The sequence below is a fragment of the Lynx rufus genome, unplaced genomic scaffold (genome assembly GCF_022079265.1).
Source record: "Lynx rufus isolate CCGP_SWC_20201006 ecotype Redwood Valley unplaced genomic scaffold, mLynRuf1.p SCAF_2, whole genome shotgun sequence".
Lineage (NCBI taxonomy): Eukaryota > Metazoa > Chordata > Mammalia > Carnivora > Felidae > Lynx > Lynx rufus.
Genome location: NW_025814834.1, coordinates 47,055,108 through 47,079,990, shown reverse-complemented (window position 1 = coordinate 47,079,990; position 24,883 = coordinate 47,055,108). Strand labels below are relative to the sequence as shown.

The following is a 24,883-nucleotide window of genomic DNA, read 5'->3' as shown; positions in this document are numbered from 1 at the left end:
CCCCAAATATCCATCAATAAATGAATGGATAAAGATGTGGTATATGCGTACGTATACATACCCCCAGTGGAATATCACTCAGCCATAGAAAGAAAGAAAGAAAGAAAGAAAGAAAGAAAGAAAGAAAGAAAGAAAGAAAGAAAAGACAAAGAAAGAGAACTTGCAATTTGTGAGATCATGGTCAGCCATAGAGAGTATTATGCCAAATAAGATAAGTCAGAGAAAGACAAGTTCCATTACCATTCCTTATACTGGAATATAAAAAACAAAACTTATAAACAGAATAAACTCGTGGTTGTAAGAAGGCAAAGGGGTAGAGGAATAGACAAAATATGTAAAGGTGATTAAGAGGCACAAAGTGCCAGTTATAAAATAAGTCATGGGGGTATAAAGTACAACAGAGAGAGTATAATCAATAATATTGTAATTACTTTGTATGATGACAGATGGTAACGACATTAATGTGATAATTTTATAGTGAACATAAATGTCAAATCACCATACATGTACTCCTGAAACTAACATAATATTGTATGTCAACTATATATTTTTTTAATGTTTGTTTATTTTTGAGAGAGAGAGAGAGAGAGCGCGAGAGGAGGAGGGGCAGAGAAAGAGGGAGACACAGAATCTGAAGCAGGCTCCAGACTCTGAGTTGTCAGCACAGAGCCTGATAAAGGGCTCAAACTCATGAACCAGGAGATCACAACCTGACCAGAAGTTGGCCGCTTAACCAACTGAGCCACCCAGGTGCCCCCAATTTCAATTAAAAAGTGCCATGGGTTGCTTGGATGGCTCAGTTGGTTGAGCATTTGACTTTGGCTCAGGTCATCATCTCCCAGTTCATGGGTTTGAGCCCCACATCAGGCTCTGTGCTAACAGATCAGAGACTGGAGCCTGCTTCTGATTCTGTGTTTCTTGCTCTCTCTGCCTCTCCCCTGCTCCTGTTCTTTCTCTCTCTAACACTGTCTCTTTCTCTCTCTCTCTCTCAAGTAAATAAATAAATAAATAAATATTAAAAATATTTTTAAAGTGCCATCATTAATTTGTTTGTAGCTTGTATTAATTTGTGAATAAGTTTTGATTTATGGTTGTATAATCGTCACATGCATAACTAGTTTATTCCTACTATTTTACTTGTCCATGCAAAATTAATGTCATACAATATAATTTGGTTTAAAAATAATTAGAAGTCTGTGGTTTTTTTCTTTAAAAGTATCTGTGTATTCAAGTTTTAGAAACACTTCTCTGGAGGAATCTCATGACTGGGGCAGAAAATTTATCCTTGTTAAAACCAGAGATGGTCCAGGAAGAAAAGGATTAGCGAAAGTAGTCAGTGGTCACCTAGGGTGACTGTATTTGGATGAAGCAGTCTTGGCAGAGATGAAGTGCCACATTTTTGTTTTTCACCAGCTCTACCAGCAGGAAATAGAAGGTCTTATGGATCCCTTCCACAAGCTATCTATTTTTAGAAAGTCACCTTATCAGAAAATCAGGGTATGAGGCATCAGATTCACCATGCAGGCATATTTAGATTATGAGGGAAGTTTCTATGCTTCTTGGTCTGAGAGCACATTGTGAAAAACAAGACACTTTTTGGGGGCTATTTCAGTGGGTTTTCGATGAAGTGGGGTTTTTCACAGTTGTTGACAGTGCTGGTGATTAACTGTGGTATGTAGCTGCATGTTTAACTCTTTAGATTATGGGGGATGGTTTCTTTCCAAAAAGTTTCCATGGTTGCCATGTATAAGCACATCTTCAACAAGAGGCCAAATAGAAGGCAACATTGTCTTGCAAATCTATAAATTAACAGTAATGGTGTCTGACTTTCATTCAGGCAGTTTATATAACATCGCTTCCAAAAGGCCAATGAAGCAATGAGGGACTAGGTCAAATATATAAGTGTTTCTTTTCTCTGTCAGATGTATGTGTATGTCTACGTGTGTCTGTATATGTTTGTTTTATGTTTATGTTTTTTTTTCTCCCTGTTTTTTTTTTTTCATATGTATGTAGAATCTGGCCAATAGGGCACATGCTGAATACAGTCAGGCAAGAGAAAGTGAGTCTCAGGTACCCAAATGATTTTCCAAATATCAGATTGAGTTGCCAGTGGGCTTTTGAAGTCTATCTGAAGATTTTTTTCCCAAATATCATATAACTGATGTAGTCCCAAGGCAGCTATTAAGAGCTGACATACAGAAGTAAAGAGAACTAAGAAAATAAATCACTTTTTTAAAAGTTTATTGAGAGAGAGAGAGAGAGAGAGAGAGAATCCCAAGCAGGCTCTGCACTGTCAGTGTATTTCTATGAATCCCATAAATAATAATAATGAGTAATATTTATATAGCATGGAATAGGTATCAGGCACTATGCTAAGTGAGCTATGTATATCGACTGATTTCACTTGACAACAAAACCTGTAAGGTGGGTACTATATTATCATCCTCATTTTACACTGGGAAAAAAGGTTCAGAGAGGTTATGAAGTATCTCAAGGTTGCACAGCTAATAAGTGAAAGACCTGGGATTTGAGCCCAACTCTTCAGGCTCGGAGTCTTTTATCTACTATAATATAGTGCCAGTCACAAGGGAAAACTCAAAGAAAACTAATTGTGGTAGTTTTTCATTCTGAAAATTATGCACAGAACTGCACATGTTTACAGAGATTGTTTTAGAATTATTTCTCTCACACATGTAGTGAGAGAATGCTTGGTAAGCATTCAGATATCTTCAGTCAAGATGGTTCACTAGAAAAAAAAATTCTCAAGATTATGTGCAATATGTAGTTAAGAATAAATAGCAATTAAAAAAATCACCAAACCATTTTCTAGTAAAAGCATGCAAAACTTTCAAAATGTTTCCTATTATCATCATGAAGAGAAACTTTAAAATTATATTTAAAAATATTCTACTTAATAACAACAACATAATCTAGCGTGTTTTGGGAATATTCAAATATCCTACCTAAGGACTGTTATTTAACCGAAAGAATTTTAAATGAATACTATCCTATTTGTGTTGTGGGGTATGATATTGTTCCTATTCACTGAATCAAAATAAAAAAAGATTTACATCTTTTCAAAAGAAACTAATACAGAGAAGCTTACACATTTGCTAAAACCTAGAATAACAAGATCTTATATAAACATGGAACCATAGTGGGGCTTGGGTGGCTTAGTTAAGCTGCCAACTTCGGCTCACGTGTCATGATCTCACATCCGTGAGTTCGCACCCGGCATCGGGCTCTGTGCTGACAGTTCACAGCCTGGGGCCTGTTTCGGATTCTGTGTCTCCCTCTCTCTCTGCCCCTCCCCCACTCATGCTCTGCTCTGTCTCTCAAAAATGAATAAATGTTAAAAAAGAAAATGAAAAAAAACAACCATGGAACCATATTTTCTTAAATTGTAATAAAATATCTTAATATAATTGCAAACTTTGGTAGATGTAGCTATTTTAGAGCTGGAATATGAAGAGTGTCTTCATAGACCTCAGCAAAAACCTTTGGTGGAATAGGAGAGAGATAATCTAGGTATAGGAAACGTGGGGGCACAGTTGCCTTCCTGCATTCCGCTACTTGGATGAGATGGAGAAAGGATCATCCAGGTCGCATTGAGGAGGGATGGCTGCATTCCGACCTGCACTTGGATGGGGTGGACGAGGGATCATGAAGATCTTAAAAATAGTTAAGGTGGAGCTTCACTGTCACCCTTTACACATTAAGCCACTCTTGGTATCAAACTTCCCATAGTAGTTCCTGCAACATTATTTCATGTTTTGACTTAGGAATGTTAGAAAAACGAAAGAATGAGAAATAAATACTCCTAGAAAAAAAAAAAAAGGAAAAACAGTCAAACTGGCTAGAGGAATTTAGATTTTGAAGCAGACAAATACAATAAAAAATAAAATTCTCTAGACAAAAAGAAAGGAGGCAGATTTTCCCTAATTTTAAATGCAGTTACTATGAAAGAATTAAACGTCTCTTGTGTTAAATAAAAATCCTCTTAATGTTTTCTTTTAAGTTCATGTTGTGAATTTTTCCTGTTTCCTTAGTTAATAATTTATCATTATAACCATTAATTTGGTATACTTTTTATTGTGCAGCTACGTAAAAACTCAGGACATTTATCAGACAGTATTGAAAACTCATTTACTTTCTCACATGTATTTTATCTTTTCCTTTCTTTTTTTTTTAATTTTTATTAAGACATTTCTTCTGAGTTTATTTATTTTGAGGGAGAAAGCACAAGCAGGGGAGGAGCAGAGAGAGAGGGAGAGGGAGAGACAGAATCCCAAGCAGACTCTGCACCATTAGCACAGAGCCCCATGGAGGGCTCAAATTCACGAACCTCAAGATCATGACCTGAGCTGAGATCAAGAGCCGGACGCTTAACTGACTGAGTCACCCAGGTGCCCATCTCTTCCTTTCTATATTGGTAAAGTACCTGCCAAAAATCATTTTTATATTTCATAAAACTTTAAGGCGCAAACATCTCCTGACTTACTCCATTGATTATAATGACAAATGAATGAAGACCTTTATTTGAATTAGTGAAGTAATCCAAACAAAAAAATATTGAAACATATTGAAAATTGATTTCATGCATTTATTTTATTAGCAGATATATTGTGTCACATGTATCTTTAAGCCCATTAAGTTTGTTATTCTAAACTTCCACATCTTTCACACCATAGGATTTAGCATGCTTTTTCAATATGTGACTCCTAACTGGATTAAACAAAATGTCACTGAAAGACACAGGGCTGCAAGAACACAAACAATGCAATGAAATTACTTAATTTTACAGATAAAAAATCAGAACTAGAAAGACATTTATTCTTACCATGATTACAAAGTATTGTTTAAAAATGAGACTCAAATTCATCTGGCACTGAGTTCATTGCTCTAATTATAGAATCTAATCTAAGGACCTGAAGGCATTTGAATATACTATGTTTTCAAACTCCCTCTGAAATGTTATATGCCCTTTAATGACATCTCAAGTGCTATTAGAATTTGAATGCCTACAATTTAGGGAATTTAATCCCTAAACTACCCATTCATTTTTTAAGACCTCACATTAAAAAATAAACACTTTACAGAAAGAGACATCTACTTTAGATTTCACAAATTAATCCTGATCCTTAGGCTGGCTTGAGGGAAATAAGGAAGGGTAAGGATGTGGGGAGGAGCAGATTAAAATGGAGAGGACAGAGGTTTAGGGATGTAGAGAACCTAATTTTTCTTTCACATGATAGAGCCTATATGATGTTCCCTTTTTAGATCTCACATCTCCTTATACTTCCCAGTCGTTCTGTAAACATGTTTCTGGTTCTCTTTGTGACTTCTAAGGTATGGCATTCAGGGCTGAAGCAAATCCCACAGACATGGTCAGGTCAGTGTGGGACTAAACTCAGTATGTATATACCTCCTTCTAGATGAGGGATAGTTAACATTTGCAGTGCTTTAAATCCATCTGGGCAGACATTTTGTTTGCCATGTGCTTGCTCGTTTGTTTGTTGCAAAGACCTGCTAGGAGACTGTCTGATTCTGAATACCATTTGATTCTGATACATTGCTGGGGTGGAGCACCCCTGCCCCTGTCTCTTTTTACCCAAAGGCTACAAATTTAACAGCCACAGAACTCTTCCAACTCTTGTCAACTTTACGTTTAAAACTTTCACATGGACTGCTTCTAAGCAAAATCTCCAATTCTTGAATGAGCACATGTGACTTTTAAAATTTAAGTAGGACCTTATCTTTATCCTGTTAACTTTCAGCTTTCTAGATGCTTTTTAACTGTCCGGATATTTGTGGTGTCTGGTTATGTTTTCCAATATTTTACTATTTTTTCCAGCCCTGCAGTTTTGTTGGTATATTTCCTTAATGTTTGTTTAAATTTGATAAATATGCTGAAAAGTATCTTCATAATAGCCCTAAATAGCCCAGGCATAGCCCAGAAAAGAATTTTGCAGAAATCCGAAAGAAAATTCCTTTCAGAGTGACCTAACCTTTGGGGATGGCTAGTCAACAAATTCCTAATCTGTCCTGTGACCAAACACCTGAGGCCTTGCCCAATACCATGCTCAATTTAAGAGCACCTTACACATTGCTGCCATTATAGCACTTTACCATCAGATGTTGATGCTGATAATTGTGAGAATTATTTTATATGATAATTTGGCATAGAGTTGAATATCATAGGGAAGTTTTCACGTGATATATAATCAAAAGCCTACTTCAAAGCATACTGTAAAATAGATTAGGAAAATTATCACCCTTATGAGACTGAAAGACTTAAACATTTTGAATCTCAGTATTTCAACACACCTATTATTAGATAACAAGAGCTACATTGTTTAAAAAAGCAAAGTTCTAATATACCTTCCGTTTCTATTTCTACCATAATATTTTTCTGGTAGCAATTTTAAAAAGATTCTTACCAAAAAAGCTAGGGACGTTGGTAGGCTGGGGAGTGAAGGAGTCATTATTCACAGAATCAAGTGGTAATGTACTATTCACAGATTCAGGCAGTAACGTATTAGTCGTAGAATAAAGTGGTAATATACTGTCCGTAGTCTCAGACAGTAATGTATTATTCACAATCATATCCAGCTGGTTATCATTCACTGGGAAAAAAAATACGGCCAATTAAAACACAGCAGTGTCATAAGTTCATAATTGTACATGTAAAGCAAAGCATAGTGGTTGTGTTAAGAGTAGACTTCTGAAAATTTTTTCACATTGCTATGTTAAATTAGTTAACAGTAAATATTTACTATACTCACATATATAGTTAATATACAGTTATATATACAGTTAAAAAGATAATATTTCTGTGAGCAACTTTGTAGTTCTTGGCCAAAAAAGTTAACAGTTAAAGTTTAAGGCAATCCTTTAATAAATTTTATGGTTAGAAAGAAGATGATTGATTTTCTGTGGTAGGTTCCAAAGTACTACTTGCTCTCAAATTGTTATAAATCTAAGGGATTTCAGCAGCCTGATTCTTGTGCCCACATTGTACTACAATATTCTCAGGAAAGAAAATTAAGTAATGTAACTTAAAAAAAATCTATGGAAATAATTTCCACTATACATTTCTTAACTTTCTATTGCTTTACAAAATTATTTACTTTATTTTAGAGAAGGGGAGAGGGAGAGAGAGGAGAGAGAGAATCTTGAGCAGTCTCCGCATTGTCAGAGCAGAGCCTGACGTGGGTCTTGAGATTATGACCATGAGATCATGACCCTAGGATCACGACCTGAGCTGAAGTCAAGAGTTGGATGCTCAACTGACTGAGCCACCCAAGTGCCCTCTTTTTATTAAGTTAACATTGTGACTAATTTTTAGCAGATTTAGTGGATGCAAATGTATCTTCATTTGCATGGCTGGAACAAAAACTGAGTAGAGCTGAACATCTTCTAAGATGCCTTATTTTTAAAGGAATGACTCTAAATGAAGTAAAACGAGATGGGAAATAAACTTACCTGCATCTTCACAGGTGTTCTTGCATTCCTCAAGTGATTCAAAGTTGTTTTGATTGCCAAGGCACCCACCGTACTTGAAACGTTCACACTGCTTTGTGTCATTGCTATAAAAATACCTAGTCATATAACCTCGACAGATTCCACTGTCTTCATCCAAAAAGCAGAACTCTGGCTTTTCTAGAAATTATAAAAATGTCAGAAAGAATACTCTTTTTTGTGAATAATTTGTGTTGATTAAATGTATAACTGACAAAGTGGAAGTTACTTAGTGAGTAAACATGAAAAGTGAAAGATAAAAGGTAAACATAGAACTTTATCCACAACTGCACAATATTAAATAATCTACTGCATCTACTGTGACATTTAGAATAAGGAAGATACATCTTTGTCACATATAGTTGCTATTGAAATTTCAAGTTCTAAATTTCTCATAGTAAATTAGTAGGGCAATAACTATCAACTATTTCATGAATGGAGAGAATAAAGGTATTTTATTTTACCCTTGGTTTTGAAGTACAAAATATTATGCCAAAATTTTGGTCTAATTATGTTTATTAGGCTTACGTGCATTGACATTTAGGAAAGATCTAGGAATATTTTGTATTTTTCAGGGGTAGGCTCTCATTTGGGAAAGAAGTGTAATGTCTTGCATTATTACAATGGTTTCAATTTTTAAAATATTGGAGCAGAAGCTTTGAGGCGTATGGAAGCTTTCAGAGCTATTCTTAGAAGTTCCTGAATACTTATGCTGGAATCTGTATTAGGTGTGACATCTACCACTGTGTCTCTTATTTTTCTTCTTCCAGGCATTGGAGTGACTCCAACAGTATAGAATCAGAAAGGAAATACATGTTCAGGGATTGGAGAGGCATTTGAAAAAAACCTAATACCCATTCTTTGATAGTACTCCAAACCAGACTAAACACAGCTGCCACAAAGTTGCGCCACTGTGATCTACATTACAAACCTTGTCTACATGCGTACTCTGTAAAGAAGAGAATTAAATTTATTTTCAAAATTATGACCGCAAGATATATGGGGCTTGAATTTTTTAGCGCAAAGCTCCAATTTCTTCATTTTTCCCTTGCACCTATATTACCAGAGTGGCAAAATGAACTGTAGTATATCCTTTTACATCTTAAAGCAACTTGTTCTTCTGTCTCAGGGAAGCAATACTCAGGAGTGTTTTACTATGAAAAGAGCATATATTTAATAATGTTAAAGATTTCTGCAACAGTTGCAGATCTTCAGAAAAAAAAAACAATTTCCCATGAGAGCACTGTTTTATTAAATAAAACATTCTATTTAATATAGTATAAAATATCTACTTTCTATTACTTCTCAAAGTACCAATTTGAAGGTTATTTTGTTTATTCTTTATTGCCTCTTGTTTCTCAAGGTGAATGTTACTATTATTCCCATAGTAACAATTTGTGGTTAAGTTTATGGCACAAGGGAAAAAAAAACAATTCTAAATTTTTGTAATGCTTTTCTAGAAGAGAAAGAGCAAAAAATACATTCAAATATTATTTTGATACATTTTGACCTTAGCATGTACTTCTTATGAAATTTGAAATCATCTTGACGGAGAATATAAGAATTCTATGTTTAACAAAAAGGAGGAGGTAAAATATATTGCATATAAAAATAGAAAACAATAAGAAACTATGCTGAGAACTATAATTAAGAAATTCTGCAACTACAAGTTGTTATTTATGGGGACCCATTGTAGGATATGAATTTATTTTAGGATAGAGTTTAAATTGCACATTTGCAAAATAATTCTCCTTGGGTCTACAGTTTAAAATAAGGCTACAAATCAAGAAACTCATGCACTATATTCCTCAGATAAAGTAATATTCGTATTAAATCTATATACACAATCCTTGGCCTAAACTGATGCTTGGTTAAAACACAAAATACAGACTTCAAGCTATAGACCAACCTCCACAAACCACATTAATTTTCACTGTTAACTTTTGTTTGAGGCTGCATACTTGACAATTGTTTTAAACCAGACCATTTCAAAATGGTTGCCTTTATAACTGTTCCAATATTGATGCTAGAAAACATATCACAGAGTTAACTTCAAATTGATATGCTTAGAGGTCTTTATTATACATTGGTTATGGCATCTGAACATTTTTTAACACATGTGAATAGTATTGATAGCTTTAGTCTCTAATTTCCATGTACTATATCAATTAAGAATGAAGAGAAGAGGAACTCCTAACTAGGAAACTAATTACCTACCTATCTACCTCACTGCTCTCTAACAAACTTTTAAGCCAAGCAACTTTGCCACCTACCTCCCTGACTCTTGACAAATGTATTCATTCAAGTTGCTCCTTGATCTTTGCTCTTCCTTTGACACAGCATATCTCTCATCCCTGGGTCTCCTACTTATTGTCATATCTCCTACAAATGCTGAAGTTGAACTCTACAGATTGGGGATTCTGGAGGCTTGGTGATCACACTGAGCAAAGCAATGCAGTGAACTGGAGTAGGTTATAATCAAAATTGAGGAGCCCTTATTTGCTCTTGAATATGACCACTATTTATTCTAGGATGATTAAGAACTCCATAAACCTACACAGGATGAACATTTTTGCCTAGTATGTAAGGAAATTTTATATATATATATATATATATATATATATTTTTTTTTTGAGTTAATTCCAATCTGACAAAACTCAGAAAAAAATATAGATTCATAACTTGTTAAAGGTAAAAGAATTGTTTCTCTGAATATGCTCATTTTATAGAGGAAAGGAAAGGGAAATAGGGATTCAATTAGGGGAAGTGATTCCTGTGGTTCTTAGCAGAGGCAAGCGCCTGTGTATCCCATGTACTTTTTCCTCACATCTAATAATGTATACTGTGCTTTACAGTTTATAAGATTGTTTTTCATACAGTGTCAATATTTTTACTGTTTGGAGCCAATTAACTTTGCTAACAATAAGATACTGCATTTTCGGAAAAATATTAACATGAATTAGTAAAAAAAAAATGAATGGATTCCAAATTATTAAATATACAATAAATACCATAATTATATGTTAAATTTTATCTGCATGTAATTTTTTCCTAATTTCACATTTTTATAAAAACATTCTAACATTTAAATGTTGATATTTCCTTTCTTTTAATTGAAGCATTGAACATTTTTGTAAAGATTAACTCGGCATTTTAAGAAAGCTATTTTAAAATTTGTAAATAAATATATCCACCAATGGTATTTGTACAAACTTTGCCACTGAATTTATTTTACAAATTTTGATTCAAAGTCTAATGTCTTAAGGTTATCACTCACAAAAGCTTTCAACTCCCTCACACAGTTAAATCAAAGTCAGTAAAATTAAAATACACTGAATTTTGTAGCCTTTTCATGTCTGAGTTAAATAATTTGATCTCATTGTTTAGTGTTATCTCATTCAAATGCAAATAATAGAAATGGTAATTGGACCAAGTCAGTTCCTAGGCTTTCCTAAAAGGAGAATATCTTTCTTGATATATTGGTACATTTTTTCATGTGCTAATATAATATATTCATCAGAAATTGGTTATTTTTAGGTAAAATCAATAAATAAAATAATTTAAATCACAAAATAAAAAGTATGCACACACACTAAATAACATTGACAAGAGCAATCACTTATTGTTAAATATTTCCATTTACTTCTGCATACAGACTGTTGACAACTCAAAGGCATATATTCATTCAGGGGAATACTGGATAAAGCTTGCCAAAGCTACACAATGCTGAGATATCAAGGGATTAGAGCTCTGAGAACTAAAGATTAGAGGCCTCTAAAGTACTGTTCTGGAGATGTTGAAATAGCATGTGCATGACTCTGGAATGTGACTGATCTAATACTAAATATCATGCTTTATTAAAATGGGTGTAAATATAGCATCTGAAGGCTTCCCTACCAAATAGCATGTATTTGTTTCTAATTTTTCATTATATCTATTGAAAACACCATTTCAAATATTGCATGGGGTTATGATGAACTCCGTATCAAAGAAAACTAAAAATTGAATTTCTAAGTGCCTTACACACATTCTAGTTAGCATACAAATGAATGTTTACCTTTTTCTAATGTGGTCTCTGTCCTGGTCTTTACATAATCTGCGAGAAAAACATGTATCAATTACCACAAATTATAAATAAATTACATATACATTTCAATTTAAAAAATTAGAATGATGTGTTTATTACCATTAAAATTATTCTTTCCTATGTCAATAAATAAATTTCTTATTTTATCTAAAGATTAATTTTAATTATTATAAATATGAAGCTATCTACATTGTAACATAGTACTGTCTCAAAAATGATGTTGAAAGTTTCTAACACATTGACAAAAGCAAGAATTCATGGTGAACTTCATTTGCTATTCAAAAGATCTATGATTAAAAGTGATTAAGATATGGGGTGCCTGTGTGGCTCAGTCAGTTCAGCGTCTGACTCTTGATTTCGGCTCAGGTCATGATCTCACGGTTCGTGAGTTCAAGACCCACATTGACCTCTGCACTGACAGTGAGAAGCCTGCTTGGAATTCTCTCTCTCCCTCTCTCTGCCCCTCCCTGCAATGCGCTGTCTCTGTCTCTCAAAAGAAATAAATAAAAGTAATTGAGATAGAATCTACCCCTGAAACCAAGAACACACTGTATACACTGTATGTATTAGCTAACTTGACAATAAGTTATATTTTAAAAAAGTCATTAAGATAATGTGAAATATGGAAGTAATTCAAGTAGCCTACTTTGCATATAAAAACAGACAATTTCTATAGAGAATTGATAGTAGGGGTGGAAAAAACCAGAATTATCTTTTTTCCTGATTCCTTCCCCTGAATAATTATTTCAACCCAATTACAAGTTGTATTATTATTTCCAAGTACAGAAGAGAAATGAAACAAAAGGTATCTGTGACATATTTTTTGGTTTAACATCAAAGAATTTTTTTTTATTTTTTTTTCAACATTTTTTATTTATTTTTGGGACAGAGAGAGATAGAGCATGAACGGGGGAGGGGCAGAGAGAGAGGAAGACACAGCTCCAGGCTCTGAGCCATCAGCCCAGAGCCCGACGCGGGGCTCGAACCGACGGACCGCGAGATCGTGACCTGGCTGAAGTCGGACGCTTAACCGACTGCGCCACCCAGGCACCCCTAACATCAAAGAATTAATGGAATGACTCCACTCAAGAACTAGGATGCCAATTGTCTTTGACCCACTATATAAAAGTATGGATTCTAAGTTCTAATTTAAATGATAGGTAATGAAGGGTGCCTGGGTGGCTTAGTCAGTTAAGCTTCCCACTCTTGGTTTCAGCTCAGGTTATGATCTCACAGTGGTTCCTGAGTTCAAGCCCCAACTCTAGTTGCAGGGCGTGGAGCCCTACTTCAGGCTCCTGAGATTCTCTCTCTCTTTCTCTCTCTCTCTCTCAAATAAATAAACTTTAAAAATTAACGATAGGGGGTGCCTGGGTGGCTCAGTCGGTTAAGCATCCGACTTCGACTCAGGTGACGATCTCGCAGTCCGTGAGTTCAAGCCCCGCGACGGGCTCTGGGCTGATGGCTCAGAGCCTGGAGCCTGCTTCCGATTCTGTGTCTCCCTCTCTCTCTGCCCTCCCCCCGTTCATGCTCTGTCTCTCTCTGTCTCAAAAATAAAATTCATTAATATGTGGTTTTAATTTACTCATGTAAAAGTAAAGCTGAGTGATGCTTGTTGTACAATCATTTGGTTTACACAGAAAAGCTTTGGTCAAGGCAGCTTATAATTAGTTGTATGGCCAGAGAGACAGGCAAAGAGGGAGACTGAGAGAGAAAGAAAGAGAGAGAGAATAAGTTGGCTTATATACCTCTTTCAGACCCAAATCAGCAGTTGGGTTATTTTTTGGAGAATAAAACATCTTTGAAAGAGAAGGTAATGAAGTCTCTTTTTTGAATTTTGAAAACTATGTTTCATTCAATAGTCTTTTAAAAAAGATATATTTCTAATTGTATTTTTAATATTAAGGAAACCTCAGGAGTCTTTTTCGTTGTAAATAAAAACCTCTCATTTAATGTTCTTTAATTAGATAGTGAATTGTTATAATAGGCTTATACTAAAATATTTTTATATACAACTAATTTGTTACAGTTTTAATTTATGAGAGCAAAAGAATATATACAGATAAACATTATATCAGACTAGACTGCTAAATAGTTTATACTGTTTTGCCTACAACAGCCATTGGATGGGAACATAGAAATGCCTAATTTCAACGTTCAAGCAGTTTTAAAAGAGATAACTTGTTTGTTTTCTGATTCCATTCCAAGTTTGATTAATTTAGCTGATATACATGTGAATTAACTATGTGATTCAACACACTAGAATTTAAATGTTTTTATATTACCAATGATTATCTTTTAGGATTCTGAAAATAAGAACCATGAACACCCTATTTAATTGATAATTATGCCAATTACAGTCTGAAAAATAGATAAGTTTTACAGTAAATTATCCAAATTGTCATATTTTCCTAGATTTATTTAGAACATAACATTTACTAGGACATGTGGGGGGCTTAGTGGGTTAAGCATCTCTTGACTTTGGCTCAGGTCATGATCTAACGGTTCATGAGATTGAGCCCTGCATCAAACTCTGTGCTGACAGCTCAGAGGCTGCTTGGGATTCTGTCTCTCCCCTTACCCCACTGGTGCACATATACGTGCTCTCTCTCTCAAAATAAATAAATAAACTTAAAAAAAAAAAAACATAACATAGGGGCACCTGGGTGGCTCAGTCGGTTAAGCGTCCGACTTCAGCTCAGGTCATGATCTCACGGTCCGTGAGTTCGGGCCCCACATGGGGCTCTGTGCTGACAGCTCGGAGCCTGGAGCCTGTTTCAGATTCTGTGTCTCCCTCTCTCTCTGCCCCTCCCCTGCTCATGGTCTCTCTCTGTCTCAAAATAAATAAAAACATTAAAACCCATAACATTTACTAATGATATATTAAGGAGTAATGAGAGTATATTTTACTAATTCCCATTTTAGTAATTCCTTTAACCCCAATATATATGAATTCACATTTTAAATATTTTATTACAAATATTAAAATGTAATTAATATCCAGTAATTTAGTTCATAATTATAGGACACATTTTAGGAATTGTAACTTAATCTATTCTTTTTTCATCTTTTTTCTCTTGTGTAGGAGAGCAGAGAGTAAGAGCTTAAGACTAATTTTTAATGTTTCTTATTTGTTGATATCAGCCTGGAAAATATTCTAAGCAGGTAGGAAAATGACTATATGGACAGAAGACTCTCATTAGTAAATAGGTCTTCACAATTCTGAACAAATAAAACATGAAATGACAAAGTTAAAAATAAGGAGAATGGAAAAAGTATTTACATGCTCTTTAATTCCTTATGGAGAAAATCCCCATGAAAAGCCCCATGAAAAGTCACTACTAGCCCAACCAATAGAATAGTAATTAATATAGACAGCATACTTTCTAGAGCCTTTAAACCTGTTTGAGGAATTGATGAAATTCTATGAAATTAAATACACCTATTTTAACTTTGCTGTAGAGGCTGACTGGTTATAAAGTTAATGAGAATTTGATGTCTTTCATCTACTTCTTTAATTTCCAACACTACAATGTGCCTATTTTCCCAAAAATAGCTATCAAAGATAATGTTGTGGGAAAAAAAGCAACTAACCCAAAAGACAAAACATCTTGAAAGCCATGTATCTAAAGCCATTTTGCAAACTTTTTATTTTTTAAAACCTATTAACTTCGTTTCCATGCCTCTATTATTACATAGGTAAACACACCAAACAAAAGTATACATATTTGAAAACAACTAACAAAGCAACTTTACATGCACAAGGAGAGCTGTGCATACATATCCAACTAAACACATTCATAGTTCCTGAAATGTTTGGCTTGCCCTGTTCTCAGGCATGGTAGTTCACAAGCTATAGTTCTCATTGGTCTTCCCTCATAATACAGAATTTCACCTTTCAAGCCGTGCTATACAATGTATGTCATATGTTTTATATGCTGCATACTTATACCATCTTCCCTTTCCCTAGGAAAAAACACTTAAAAATTGGTATGAATTTCTATAATGAAACATCTAATAGCATTCTGTCAATAATTTATGCTTAAGTAATTACATATTAAGCAAAAACCAACAATTTCTTAAAATAGTCACATTGTCTTAGTTAATTGTAAAATAATTAGGTTCTCTGCATAAAGAGGACCACTTTTGAGAGATTTCACTGGCTGCTTCTATAATATTCATACCTTATCATGTCAACTAAGCAGCATGGTTTACACATGAGTAAAAATTGAAACTACTTATGAGCATAATGAAAAAAATATATAATTTAGTAGACAGAGACATGAGCAGGCACGGCAGGATAAAATGACAACATGTTGATGTCGTTATTTTCTAATGTTTCCAAGTGCTTTCAAGCCTACAGTTACATTATTTACTTGAAAGGATCTTTCCCTTGAACAAGTAATATAAATATTTGTGTAAGTAACATTAATGATTTGTCTATATGATTATCACATCCTCAATGTGCACAGGAAGAAACAGAGTTTCAGAGAGTAACAAGTAACATTCAGGTTGAAACGAAGCAGAGCTTTTATCATGTTTATTACTTTTTCTTTATTAAACTGTTATTCTATTTATAAAAATAATATGTCCATCTTCATAGAAAATCAAATAACCATGGTTGTGTACTATCTGTTTCTAGACTATTTATTCTGTTCCACTGATTTCTGTCCTTATACTCACATCCTCCTCCTCAATTTTTGCGGCTGTACTATAACTCTTGAAATCAGATAAAATTCTCCAAACTTGCTCTTTTATTCAGAATTGTTTTGCCATTTTAGGTCTTTTGCATTGCATATCAATTTTAGAGTTGACTAATTAATGTACAAAGAAAAATGTGCTGGAATTTGATTGGAATAGGATAGAATTTCCAGATCCATTTGGGGAGAATTTATATCCTAACAACAATGAGTCTTTCAATCTCTTAATAGGTTTTCTATCTCTGTTTATTAAAGTCTTCTTTATTTGCCAATGACTTTTTAACAATGTTTTATAGATCTCATTGTACATGTTGTGCACTTTTGAATTTATATCCACCCCTAAGAATTTCATGTTCCATTATTTTAAATGGATTTGTCCTTTTAAAAATTTTGTCTAATTTTCTATTTGTTCATCGCCAATATATGTGTATATAAATATTTACACTGTCCTTTCATCCAGTGAGATACCTAAAATCTTCTGCAAGTTCTTATAATTTTTCATCAATATATTTGGGTTTTCTCTCAGTTATATGAGAACTCTGGGAGTTGTCCCACTTACAAATCACTATAATTATTTTCTCAAACTTAAGGAATTTCATCAAATGCATGCAGTTTTGTTATTCAGTGACAAATTCAAAGGGACCCTTATCCAGACTTTTTACCTTTTTCTCCACATATGTCCATTGTCTCCAACATATTATGCCTCAGAGCCCAGTCACCTCAATCCCCGATCTCCAATTCCATATTCTCTACCAGGGAGACCACCATGCTGTGTTTGGGCTCCCCTCCAGTGACTGGTTCGGAAGCACGTTCATGCAGAAAGCTGAGAGAAGGCAAGCCTCACCTCATGTGTCCCTTCTCTCAAAGATCGCAAGCCTGCACTGCCTTTTTTGTTTTAATTTTTTTTTTAATGTTTATTTATTTTTGAGGGAAAGACAGAGCATGAGCTGGGAAGGGGCAGAAAGAGAGGAGACACAGAATCTGAAGCAGGCTTCAGGCTCTGAGCTGTCATCACAGAGCCTGACATGGGGCTCGAACCCATGAACCATGAGATCATGACCTGAGCTGAAGTCAGACACTCAACTGACTGAGCCAACCAGACACCCCTGCACTGCCTTTTGATCAATGTCTGCAAACAGTTGCTTCATATATTTTGTCCACTTTTCTAGTCATTTGTATTATGAGAGAAAATTCAGTTCCAGCTACTCCATCATAGCTGAAGATGGAATTGCTCCTTTGATGATTTTTTAAAAGTCTAGCAATGCTTTTTCTATATGCCAGCTATATCCTTAACAGTAGCTTTCTATATAAAACGCTCAGATATTCAAACAATAAACCATAAGTGGCTTTTGAAGATATAGTAAGGATATGGAAGCAAGAGACTCGTATTTATACATTAGGTATATGAACAGATAATAATGTTTTAGAAGATATTATAAGCAAGACAGTCAGTGAAGAACCAAATGATTATGTTTGATTAATTCCTAAAGAAAAGGGTAACTTTTGCACAATGGTGAAATAAACGATTTGTGAATTGTAAAAAACAAACAAGTATGTATTTCAGGAAAGAGGCCAGGTGATGAAAATGTGTTGGCTGCTAAACGAAAAAGTGAGAATTACAAAGAATGAAGCAACCAGGCCTCTGAGCCAAGGTGCTGAACCTGAGTGATATTCAACTCAACACAGAAGGATACTTGGCCCAGTATGGCAGAGAAAGAGGTATAATGAATGGAAAATGACCCGGCAATCACAAAAACCAAAGGCACTACAGAGGATCACTGAACTGCTTAATCTGTTTTAGTAACATTTCCAGCACATCTATGGAGAAGAAAGAAGGAAATAAGTGCTCTGAGGTCAAGGAAATACATTCGCATCAATCCTTTTCTGTCAGCTCTGGAACATACAACAAAGCACCCCACAGAGTCACAGAGGAGAGAAGTTCTCTCTTTTCACCACACTGACATTTTCCCACAGGCAAGAGCATCATGATGCCAAGGCTGTTTTGTAAAAGCTATTCTGGAAAACATTATCAAAGTGAAAATGCACAGCTGCCTGCTTTGCGAAAAAGCGAAAAAGCAAGGCACCTAGTGTTACTAACTAAAGATATCGTCTCTATAGTACTACAGTTTCATTCAACGAGCTAAGAACACACTATGGGGAAATTTGGGGCTACAACCTGGGGAAATAAACATAATTCAGCTTCTTCTGTCCTTTAAATAGCTCACAATTCAGAAGAATGAAACAGAGACAAAAGCATTCAAATGTGACCAGAAGTGATTTGGGATTTATCACGAGACGAGATGAAACCACATTATAGTTTGTAAAATTCAGGAAACAATGTTGTTTTAATAGGATTAAAGCAAAATAAAAGTGTTCAATAAACCTTAACAATATAGTATGATATACTTTTTTTTTTTTTTAATTTTTTTTTCAACATTTATTTATTTTATTTTTGGGACAGAGAGAGACAGAGCATGAACGGGGGAGGGGCAGAGAGAGAGGGAGACACAGAATCGGAAACAGGCTCCAGGCTCTGAGCCTTCAGCCCAGAGCCTGACGCGGGGCTCGAACTCACGGACCGCGAGATCGTGACCTGGCTGAAGTCGGACGCTTAACCGACTGCGCCACCCAGGCGCCCCAGTATGATATACTTTTAAACATTATTACTTAGTAAAAATATGAAAAGTTGAGCTTAGTAAAATCTACAGGGGTCAGTAAGTATAGTATTTTCTACAATATTCCAAGGTCCCAGAGAAAATGACTTAATTTTCATATATATATATTTCTTCTTTTTTTAATGTTTATTATTATTATTATTATTATTATTATTATTTTTGAGAGAGAGAGAGTAGGAGAGGGGCAGAGAGAGAGAGAGAGAGAGAGAGAGAGAGAGAGAATCCCAAGCAGTCTCCTCACTGCCAGTGCAGAGCCCAGTTCGGTGCTTGAACTTAACAAACTATGAGATCACAACCTGAGCCAAAATCAAGAGCCAGATGCTTAACTGACTGAGCCACCCAGATGCCCCTATTTCTGCTTTCTGATGCAGTTTAGAATTTTCTCATTAGTAGCCACTGAGAGCCTCAAAGTGGATTCTCAGATTCATTATTTTGACAGGAATAGCTATAAGATCACTGTACTGATAAGGAAAGACTAAGTCAGTGTCACTAACAGTTTCTTTCCTGCCAACTCACAGCTGCCCAGGAAGACTGAATTATACTCACTTCATTGCAGATATAAAATCAGTGAACTTAAAGGTTTTTCTTCTTTATTTTGGAGAAATAAATATAGGACAGTAAGTGGGGCTTAATATAACTTATGATAACTGATATAAACAATGAAAAACGATATTTGCACATGAATGCCAAAAATGTGAACAAAATGTTCCTTGGAATGTTAAAATAGTTTAACTTTTTTTTCTAAAATTATCAAATCTATGATTAGATCTAATAACCCTGAACTTTCTGAAAAAGTTAAAGGAACCTAATGGCTCTTGGGTAATAATTGTCCCCAGAAACCTACCTCCTATACATTTTTCTTTGCACTCTTCCAGGCTTTCAAAGCGATTCTGATTTCCTTCACATCCCCCATATATAAATTCTTCACACTGTTGAGTGTGAATATTGAAAAAAAATTTCGTAAGGATTGCTCTGCATGGGCCATTATCTGCTTTCAAAGCACAAAATGAATGTGCAAGTTTCAGTGGTGGTAACCCATCATCTACAAGGTAAAAATAAAAGATATATAAGCTTTCATCAACACTGCAATAATGTTCTTTATTTTCATTTCCTTTTCAGAATGTCCTAATTTTTCTGAAAAAGTACAACAGAAGTAACACAGGCTGAAGAAACCATGACAAGTTATTCAAGATTATCAAACAGGTACATAAAGTTTATAAACACACCAATGAAACAGGTTTTATCAACTATTAAAGTTTAATAGTTGATTACTGATTATTAAAGGAAAATGTAGAATAGTTTTTTAGACTCTTGTTATGGATTTGTTTAAAAATATACCAGTTGATCAATGTGGAACTGAGTAGCAATTGTAAGGTAACAAGTGTGTTGACATTAGAAATTAAATAGAGACATCTTTTTAAATTCAACAGTTTTTAAGGGCAGACATTAATGTCAACTCTTTGATTTGCTCTCTCTAAACCACAGTTGTGCCATTTTTTACACATAACTTGTTACAAACAATAGTATATCTAGATTCATATATATGTGTACTATATCATACCATGTTAAACCATTTCCCTAATTATGAAAGTATAGGTGTTTGATATTACAAGTACATATATATCATGGTCCATTCTTTTACTTACCATGGTTGGTAACGGTATTTTAGCAATGTTGAAAAAGTTATACAACACTGTCTATGTTTTAAAATAGAATGAGGCAATTATTTTGATCTTGAGTTAGAATTTTTTCCCCTCAGTATTCCGTCACTTATTTTAGTCACAGAAGAATTTCATATCTTGTGAAGGGAGTTGTACATACAGAAAACTCAATTTTTTAATTTTAATTTTTTTTAATTTAATTTTTTTATTTTTTAAAATTTACATCCAAATTAGTTACCATATGGTGAAACAATGATTTCAGGAGTAGAATTTTTTAATTTAATAAGTCCAACAATAGAGGCCTAATTTTAAAGAAGTTGCATTTGCTTATAGATTTATCGGTATGATAGACATGGACAATTGTGGCTGGTACCACCAAAATAATAAAGACCAAATAATGCCATTTCATACTTCTGGAGGATTGTCTATAATATATTTTCTAAGACTTTAAGTATTCACTCTGGTCACTTCTGAGGGATATTGAAACCTCAAAATGACCTAAACCAATTTGCCCTTCAGAGGGCAGCAGTATTCTGCTAAGTGAAAACTGATGAAGTCTAGGTATCTTCCCCCAAAGGGTTTTAATACACTATAAAATAATTTACATTGAAAAATATGAATGAATGTCATCATTGTAAAAATATATGCAACATTTTAAAAGCATTAAATAAAAAAAGTTTGTGGATATAAATCATCGAGAAGGAAATCAGTGTTGAATTCCTGTAATTTCAAAATTTCTGTGAATTTTTTGAAAGAGAAGATAGGCATATCATCAAAGTTAGAATAGGTAAGTTTATCTAATGTCTTCTACCCTTCAGGTTTTGTTATTTTAATGATCTGTATCGAATTAATGTCTAGCTTTAGCTATATTTCAGTAATGTTAAAATTCTTTGTGATAAAATAATTGGAATATTATTTTTCGTTTTCTATATGGGTCATAAAATGATAACTATGCCCTGAAATCTTAGAAGGATTAAAAATATAGCTTTCTATGCATAAGTTATTAATATGCTGTTTCATTCACTCCATGGTAATTATTTATGAACATGTAAATTTTATCTCAACCCCTTAATGCAACTTTTATTTTTATTTATTTATTTATTTTTGGCTTATATATATTTTTCAATATATGAAATTTATTGTCAAATTGGTTTCCATACAACACCCAGTGCTCATCCCAAAAGGTGCCCTCCTCAATACCCATCACCCACCCTCCCCTCCCTCCCACCCCTATCAACCCTCAGTTTGTTCTCAGTTTTTAAGAGTCTCTTATGCTTTGGCTCTCTCCCACTCTAACCTCTTTTTTTTTTTTTCCCTTCCCCTCCCCCATGGTCTTCTGTTAAGTTTCTCAGGATCCACATAAGAGTGAAAACATATGGTATCTGTCTTTCTCTGTATGGCTTATTTCACTTAGCATCACACTCTCCAGTTCCATCCACTTTGCTACAAAGGGCCATATTTCGTTCTTTCTCATTGCCACGTAGTACTCTATTGTGTATATAAACCACAATTTCTTTATCCATTCATCAGTTTAATGCAACTTTTAACCATAAAAAAATCTAAGTTTAATTTATAAAATACCATATCACCATTTTTATTTCTTTGATAATATAATTGACATTTTTTTCAATTGAAATAAATGGAGCTGACAAATTATAGAACAGTTAAGTTTTCAGATTCCAAATGTGATAAGGTAGAAAAACATAGAACAGAGATTTATTATGACATATAGATCTTCATCTACAAAAGACATATATACTTTCACACCAAACACAATTTTCATGAACTGGCTAATTACAAGTTATAATACTGGTCAAACCTTTAACTAATTTGAATTTTATGCACCTGTGCACTTGTCTGTTTTCAGCTTCCTGTGGGGTATGTGCAGTTGAAAAATATAATTTGGGTGTTTATACGATATTTTTAAGTAATTGTTATACTAATTATATAATGTCCCAAAAGCCAATCAATCTCTATAATATATATGTAAATAGTTTACCAAATGAGTAAATAACTGTTGATTGACATATATAAATTTAAATCTCATTTCCTTTTCTTTTTAATGATGTACCTAATATTTTATGCTGATGAACTTTTTGAATATGATTGGCTTTAAAATGTGTCTAAAAAATTAAAAAATTAAGAAATAAAATGTCTCTCAAGGCATATTAAAAGTTTCTGGCATCTAATAATGTGTACTTCAGAATTATAATTTTGCTTAAATGTTCTTAGACTTCCCTGAAATTTTATTTTCTTAAATTATACACACAGGTGCTTTTTTCTATAGTTCATGATAAATGTTATATATATAAGAGCACTTATACATAATACATATACATTATATATAACAGCATTTTATAGTTGGTAAAAATATTTTCCATAGATAAATATGTAAATATAAAGAAAAAATGATTTGTGAAAAAATATCTTTCCCATTCATCACTGAAATTACAGTTGTCAGTTTGAGTTCAATAATGACTGAAAGCCTTTTCTGAGCGGTAGTATCAGAATTATCAGAATAATTGTAAATGCTGCTTACATTCCCTTTCTTTACTTAAAGATTTAGAATACTGTGACTGACATTCTGACCTGTTAAAAGTTGTGAGAAGCTAGAAACTTTGCCTCAAAGACTCTAAGCAGTGCACTTGATTGAGAGCAGACCCACGATAAGTATCATTGCATTAGCACAATGTATTTGTGGATGCATTTTTATGTGACCGATAAAAATTTGACCTGTCCGTTCTATAAATGTCTGATCTTAGAATAGGTCTCAGGATCTCAGGAGTAACATAAATAATTTTGAGAATTAGCTAGGAATAATAAATAATATTCGGATATTTTGAAGCTTATGGCTTATATCCCATTTTTTCAGAAATTCCTATAGCGCTCCTCATAATATTATGATTCCTTATTCCCATGTTGATGCTACCTCAGATCTTCAGAAATCTTCACATCTTCATTGATGACTCCTCTGATTTTGACTTTTGATGTATTTGATAGTCCTATTCATCATGCCAAAACTTTTACTTTACATTTTGTCTATTAAACAAATATCGCTCCCTCAACTTGCTATTTAGTAATTATGCCACCAGGTGGCAGGCCATCACCACAAAAACGAAAGCTAGTACCATATTTATGCCTGTAGTAGTAGTAACAGCTGTTGTTTATGAATAATTGTGCTCCAGACATTTTGTAATTGTATTATTTAATAATCACAACAACCTTCTGAATTAGGTATTTTTAAATACCATTTTAAAAATTATAAAATAGCACTATCGAAATTAATTGCTCAGTTCACACCATAAGTGCTGGCTTTAGAATTGACCCCACATAGTTTTACACCAAATATCTCACACATTCTTAACATTGAGTGATACTGTCACAGATCTGCATGACTGAGATTTCTAGATTGGCATTTAGGTCAAGGACATAGATTTAATCCTAGGATTTCCACTCAATACATTTTTTTTCTCAAATTTACTTTATAAAAACTAAAAATGTTTCAATAATGAAAGCAGGTGATTTTACAACAACTTCCCAAGTGAAACACTAAGAATTAATTGTAAACTATATTTTATTAAGTTATTACCTGGTTCTTTATCGTTACTGTTCACATTTTAATGTATTTTTTAGATGAATCATGTATTAGAATATTGTGTTGTCCCATCAACTTATGACCCACACTTTGCACATCGCTGACGTGGGGGAGTGATGAGGTGCGCTCCCTTGAATGTGGTGCCATGCACTCCATCCAAAAGGGATGCAAGTCTGTCTTGGTTTTTATTTCTTACTTCGGATAAATCCTTTTGAAAGTTAACAATCGTGTGTTGATCATGTGTCAGGCACTGCGCGGTCAGGGCGGATGTGATAGTACAAATATCAGGTGGCAGCAGACACCCTCCCCACCCCCCCAACACACACTCTCATGTAGCATGCAGACACTGAAGACTTACTTACATAAATATTCAGGACGTTCAAGGTGCTGTGTTTGTGTGTACTAAGATGCCTAAGCTTGTCTGAAGGATCAGGGAGAGCTTTCCTGAGACTTGAAACTGAGACTTGAGGAAAGTGTTAGTGACAAGGATCTGCCTAACACCATGTAACTAGAAAACACATACAGAGCAGTATAACAGGAATTTAATCTGATGCAGCCAGACAGAATTATGGTTTATATTGTGTCATTTTTGCCATTGATTTCTTGTATTTTATGTCTCATAGTCTGAGGATTACAATCTCAGTCTC

At 34.1% G+C, this 24,883-nt stretch overlaps 1 protein-coding gene across 2 annotated transcripts in view; it reads right to left on the bottom strand.

Annotated features, from left to right (window-relative positions):
- Positions 1-24,883, bottom strand: part of TFPI (tissue factor pathway inhibitor) — a 69,059-nt gene that overhangs the window by 11,914 nt on the left and 32,262 nt on the right. For both annotated transcript variants that reach the window (XM_047085003.1, XM_047085002.1), the window contains exons 3-6: positions 19,825-20,022; positions 11,579-11,617; positions 7,486-7,662; positions 6,441-6,626 (exon numbers count right to left, since the gene is read on the bottom strand). In XM_047085003.1, the coding sequence (XP_046940959.1) occupies positions 6,441-6,626; positions 7,486-7,662; positions 11,579-11,617; positions 19,825-20,022 (600 nt within the window). The remainder of the gene's footprint in view (positions 1-6,440; positions 6,627-7,485; positions 7,663-11,578; positions 11,618-19,824; positions 20,023-24,883) is intronic.